Source organism: Dendropsophus ebraccatus, chromosome 15 (assembly GCF_027789765.1).
Source record: "Dendropsophus ebraccatus isolate aDenEbr1 chromosome 15, aDenEbr1.pat, whole genome shotgun sequence".
Lineage (NCBI taxonomy): Eukaryota > Metazoa > Chordata > Amphibia > Anura > Hylidae > Dendropsophus > Dendropsophus ebraccatus.
The window spans coordinates 51,009,746-51,015,745 of NC_091468.1; the positions used below are offsets into that span (position 1 = coordinate 51,009,746).

At 40.3% G+C, this 6,000-nt stretch overlaps 1 protein-coding gene across 1 annotated transcript in view; it reads left to right on the forward strand.

Moving 5' to 3' along the window:
• LOC138774420 (serine palmitoyltransferase 3-like) overlaps positions 1–3,611 on the forward strand; it is a 38,357-nt gene extending 34,746 nt beyond the window's left edge. The window contains exons 11-12 of the mRNA XM_069955267.1: positions 1,654–1,783; positions 3,329–3,611. Of these exons, the coding sequence (XP_069811368.1) occupies positions 1,654–1,783; positions 3,329–3,442 (244 nt within the window). The 3' untranslated portion in view covers positions 3,443–3,611. The remainder of the gene's footprint in view (positions 1–1,653; positions 1,784–3,328) is intronic.
• The last annotated feature ends 2,389 nt before the right edge of the window (positions 3,612–6,000 follow it).

A 6,000-nucleotide genomic window follows, 5' to 3' on the forward strand; every position in this document is an offset into this window, starting at 1 on the left:
AATGTTTAACTAAAATAAACACGTAATGTGAAAGAGTATTAAACAAACCAAAAAAAAAAAAAGACTATGGAAACCATAGTCACTTTAAGACTCGACTATAATCCGAAAAGGAAAACAGCCCCTTAGGGGGAATAAGTCAACTTTTTATCATGGTAAGAGCTAACGTGTCAAGGAGGAGTGGCCAAGCTGCACTCTGCATGCCTTCTAACCCCCAACCCCCCCACCCCCACCCCTCCCTTCCCTGTGTCATTGTTGTACTGGGTTAGGCGCCTTCAGAACTGAGCCCTTTATGTGAATCTTTAAAGGGGGGGGGGGAATATTGCATGCCGCATTTGACACTGCCTCCTTGACACTTGAAGGGGTTATCCAGTGGAAAAAAAATTCTTTCAAATCAACTGGTTTGAGAAAGTTATATAGATGTGTAATTTACTTCTATTTACTTTCTATTTACTCAACTTTTACCATACTTATCAGCTGCAGCAGGAAGTGGTGTTATCTTTTCAGTCTGACACTGTGCTCTCTGCTGACACCTCTGTCCATGTCAGGAATTGTGCACAGAAGGAGAGGATTTCTATGGGGATTTGCTACTGCTCTGGACAGTTCCTGTTTCTGACAGAGGTGGCAGCAGAGAGCACTGTGTCAGACTGGAAAGAATCTACCACTTCCTGCAAGACATACAGCAGCTGATAAGTACTGGAAGACTTGAGATTTTTAAATAGAAGTCACTTACAAATCAATGTAACTTTCTGAAAACAGTTGATTTGAAAGGGAAAAAAATCAGAGCATAACACAAAGCTGGCATATTTCCTTTACGGGGATGTCTACCACCCTTTCGAGTAATGCAAAGACATAGTTTATGTTTGAGAAAAGGACCAAATAAAAACCAATGCGTGTATGTGGAACACATCACAGTAAACATCAACAAGCGTCTTTGACAGGGTGCCAATGTATACCTTCAAAGTGTGGCCAAAATATATTGTGAATGTGGCCCAAGATCCCTTCATGGACTACTTCTCTTTGTAATGTAATACCTGTAATGTAATACTGTGGCATGGGGAAATGCCAGGCACAGCTTCTCTCAGCAATCTGATGTTCAGGAGTTATATGTACGTAAAGTGGAGCAGCAGACCCACTAAGTAATCTATAATTTACCCAATTTACGTCCCACCATACTGAATCCATATGCGTTAGTTATTCTGAATTAAGACAATTCAAGACAGCATCCAACTCGTGGCTACTTTATACACCCAGCAACGCCACATTTCAGATGCAGCCACAGCGTGTGTCAACCCCCCCTATACACAACCAGCGGTCAGGACTTTGCAGGTTATAGCTGCCATAGATTTCAAAGTTGTGCCAAACTGGCAAGGTGGCAGCAGAGAGCACTGTGTTAGACTGAAAAGAATACATCACTTCCTGCAGGACCTACAGCAGGTGATAAGTACTGGAAGAGTGGAAGAGTTGCCATTTTTTAATATTTAAGTAATTTACAAATCTGTATAGCTTTATGACACCAGTTGATTTGAAAACAAACAAGACGAGTACCCCTTTAATGGAACACATGGCAATGTTTGCCCTTGGAGAATATTTCTTTGCAAATAAAATTGTAGAAAAAATTGTTCTGAAATTTCATTCTCTGTTTTGTACCCGTAGGGCTTTTGCAAGGCACATGTTAAAAAAGAAAATTGGAGTTGTCATAGTTGGCTTCCCAGCAACTCCTATCGCTGAGGCTAGAGTCAGATTTTGCATTTCAGCCGCACATACGAAGGAGATGTTGGACAAGGTGAGTTATGTTATTCCCATATCTGAAACTATGGTATTTTGTGTAAGTTAGACAGTATGCATGCACCTGTATGACACCATCATAGGCACTCTGCTGCCACATGGTGCTTATGTGAGGCACCATATTCTCCCATCTGGGAGAAGATCCTTACTGTATATAATGATGCATGCAATTATGCATGTGACAAATTTTTTTTTTTTTTATTACCAATTCTTACAAAATTGGTGAAAAAAAATCTTTGGAGAAAATCAAAGAATCAAGACTACTCTGAAGAAGCATGCATTGTGGGAGAGTTATAGTGCGAGAGGAAAAGGTGCCATTGATACAGTAACCGATTCTTTCATTTTTCCATAGTGACATTGAAGAATTAGAGTGAATCTTATTCTTTGTTATGAGCAGCCATTCAGATTTTTCCCTTGTACTTGTTTAGGGCTATGTTGACACATTGTAAAAAAAAAAAAAGAGAATAGGCGGCCACTTTTTCCATTTAAAAAAGATGTCCGTTATTGCAACGATTTATCTGACTGCAATGCATTGAAGTCAATGGCATGACGGACGTCGAATGCGCACAATGTATAAAATGACGGGCGCTGTCTGAGCAGAAGTCAAAATAATGATCATGTTAATTATTTTCGGACATCTTTTGCAAAGAGCGGACGTTATTCTTTAGTTGTTCACACAGTGTTGCTTTTTTCACCGTCCTTTCTTTGTTTTTACTATTAAATTCAATGGACTTTACAATTAAAGACAAATCCAAAGGCCAATCGGTAAACTTAAACTGGAATAATGTACCAACAGCCGTCATTGCACAGGCGTGCGGCCAATCCTCAAAATAACGGACGTCATTTTAACAATTATAATCGGACAAGTAAAAGCGTTATGAGAACATAGCCTTAGAGAGAGAGAAAAAAAATCACTTGAATGGGAGAACTTTTACTAGTACTAGTACTAGTAGTTCCATCAGCAGGGAGTATGCCCGGTAAGAGAGAGGGGAGGGGGGGTGCCTGCTTCCCTTCTTAAAATGGTGCCTTGACAGTTAGCATATTACAAAGTGTTCCTTTTCCAAGGATCAACAATAATCTACGGTAAACCTAGCAATACAGGTTCAGTTTCTAAGCAAAAAACACAAAAACATTCTAAAAATTCCATTTGGCTGGAATGCCAATGTATCAATGCCAGGATAAAAGCAACAATGCATTAGTAATTCTTCATCATCTTGTTCATCAACTTGTTTTTGTTCTTTATGTTATTCTCATATTTTAAAGGGAAACTGTCGGCAGGTTAGAAGTATCTAACCTGTTGGTATGTTCCTTTAGGGCATGGGTCATTGAGGATGAAGAAATGTCTCTTACCTTCATCCTCAGTGCCGTTATATATGGGGATGTCACTTGCCTTCCAGCAGTGGAACTTTTTATAATAGGGGCATTTAGTATTACATGATAGTTTTTTTTTAAATATTCCATAACGCCATAAGCAATATAAGTCATTTGCTATTCTGTGTATATAGGAATTAATTTGGTACCTTTCTTTGTGCCTCTTTTCCAGGTAGTGGTGGAGCTGGATAAAATGGGTGACGTTCTAAATGTAAAGCATTCCCGCCATCGTAAAATAAATCGTACAGTGGTTTATGATGAAACGAATGTGGAACTAGATGCTTGAGTCCAATGGCAGACTTGATAACCATCACTGCAGTGGTGCAGCCTTCTTGGAATGAATACTTTTTTACATTCAGCTCTTTACCCCCAAGGAACTGCCATTGAATGTAAAGAAACAGCCTTTGGATACTCTAGTAATGTTTTCCTTCAATAAAGCCAATATTTTTTAAGAATTAGCTTTTATATCTTTTTGTTCATGGAAAATACCAAGGGGAAAGAATTAAACTAATCCTAAGTAATACTAAAAATCAAACAAAAATGTCATTCCTTAAAAAAGAGGATGCACATTCTCCTGGAAAAAAAAATTAGACACCATGGGGGAGATTTATTAAACATGGTGTAAAGTGAAACTGGCTCAGTTGCCCCTAGCAACCAATCAGATTCCACTTTTCATTTTCCAAAGAGTCTGTGAGGAGGGAAAAGTGGAATCTGATTGGTTGCTAGGGGCAACTGAGCCAGTTTCACTTTACACCATGTTTGATAAATCTCCCTCCATCACTCTAGGAGCCACTTTTTCATAGATCAAGGTGATTTTCTAGACCCCCCTTCCTATTCCCTAATCTCTAGGTATCGATGCCTTTTGCCTGATATGCTAATGACTCTTTCGCCATGGCTTAGGGCCCTATTACACGGAGCGATAACCGATTTGGCAGATCATTCCGTGTAATAGAGACAACAATCAGTCGATGACAACACTCATCGACTAATCGTGTCTTTAGGTTCTGCTTAAAAATCATCGGCCACAGGCCAAGCATCGCTATTACACATGGGATATGTGCGTGGCCGACTGCTGATGAATCTGTATTAATAAAGTTCATACATTACCTGACCATGCTCCCCGGTGCTTCTGCCCGCTCCCAGGTACCTTCCTGTCTTCTGCCGGGTCTCTGAAGTCTCTGGTGGAACTGCACAGCAGGCCTCTAAAGTGACAGTCCTGAACAGCCACTACCAAGGAGTGGTGAGAAGCACTAGGGAGCATGGCCAGGTATGTGTGAACTATTATTTTACACTAGGCAAGGGCTGCACGGACATCGCTAATGATGTCCATGCACCCCTTGCTGCACGATGGTCGAGTCGTCTAATAGGCTCAGTAAACGCAGATCAGCACTTGTTTACATAATTGATCCAGCCATGTAATACGACCCTTCGTTCTCTATGGAGAGAGCTCTCCGGTTCTGAATCTGTGGAGCAGGGGCTTCACAAGGATGATGATGGTTGATATTTTTGGAAAAGGCCAAAACTCATGAAAAAGGAAATGACGTGAGAATGTAGTTTTAGGCCAGGTTCACACGCAGTAAGACAGCAGCTGTCTTACGGCTGTGAAGTTCACCCCGGCCAGTACTGAAAAACTGATGAACTTCACTTCTTTGGAGTTGGAATGCGGGCACATTCAGGTGTGGCCACTTTCCAATTAACCATTGTAGACAATGTAAAGTGCGTCCAGAGCCACACTTTACATTGTCTGCACTGTCAGTTTTGTGCTGCTGCTATTCAAGTCAATTTTAAGTACGGTCGCATAGAATACCGACCGGAGTTTACACTGTGTGTATATACTCCGGCAGGGATTACATAGGAGACAATGTCAGCCGTTATTTTTTGAAAAATAATGTTGTTTGACCGTGGCCTAAAACTGGGTATTGATACTGACATACTAGACCCTAATAAAAAGCCAAATGGAGACACTCAAATTTCATTGTATTCATACATATCCAAGTGCAATAACAAAGCTAAGACCTAAAGCAGAGGAGAGCTCCGGCAATGCATTGCTATTTCAAGTACTGACAAAAGCAAACAGGAGAGCTGACAGGTCTACAACATTAAACATTTTTTCCTGCTCACACCTAACGCTTACATGGCATTATTTATTTATTTATGGATCTTTTTTTCTTTTTCTTTTTGAAATGTGTCCCCAAAAGGTCAGAATAGATAAAATAACACAGTAAATGTTTCTTATACCATCATGTTTTTTCTCGGCTGAATGCTACAGAAAGTGATTTATGTCGGATAATAACAGCTGATCTAGGTCACTTTAGTGCCATCTCCCAGGCTGCACTGACCCACGCTAACATACATGCCATTGTTAATACTTTGGTTTTGCAGTAATTATCAATAAATAGCGAGTTCTGGAGGGGAAAAAAAAATCTGTGAGAGAGCTTCATGGGGCAACAGGTCTGTAAAATAACAGTGGTTAGAAATCAGAGCATACTCACCCTAATGGGTTGTACAGGTGGTGCAATTTTTTTGCTTATAAGTAAAGGTGCCTTATGGTTCATTGGTTACTGAAATTCCTGGTGCACTAGGGGAGGTCCTGAGCCCCTTAGTACACTGCTTCACATGGTAGCTTCACCAACAACTAAAGGGGTACTCCAGCAAAAAATCTCTTTCTTTCAAATCAACTGGTTTCAGAAAGATTTGTAATATACTTCTATTTAAAAATCTCAAGTCTACCAGTACTTATCAGTTGCTTTATGCCCTGCAGGAAGTGGTATATTCTTTCCAGTCTGATATTGTGTTCTCTGCTGCCACCTCTGTCCAAGACAGGAACTGTCCAGAACAGAAGCA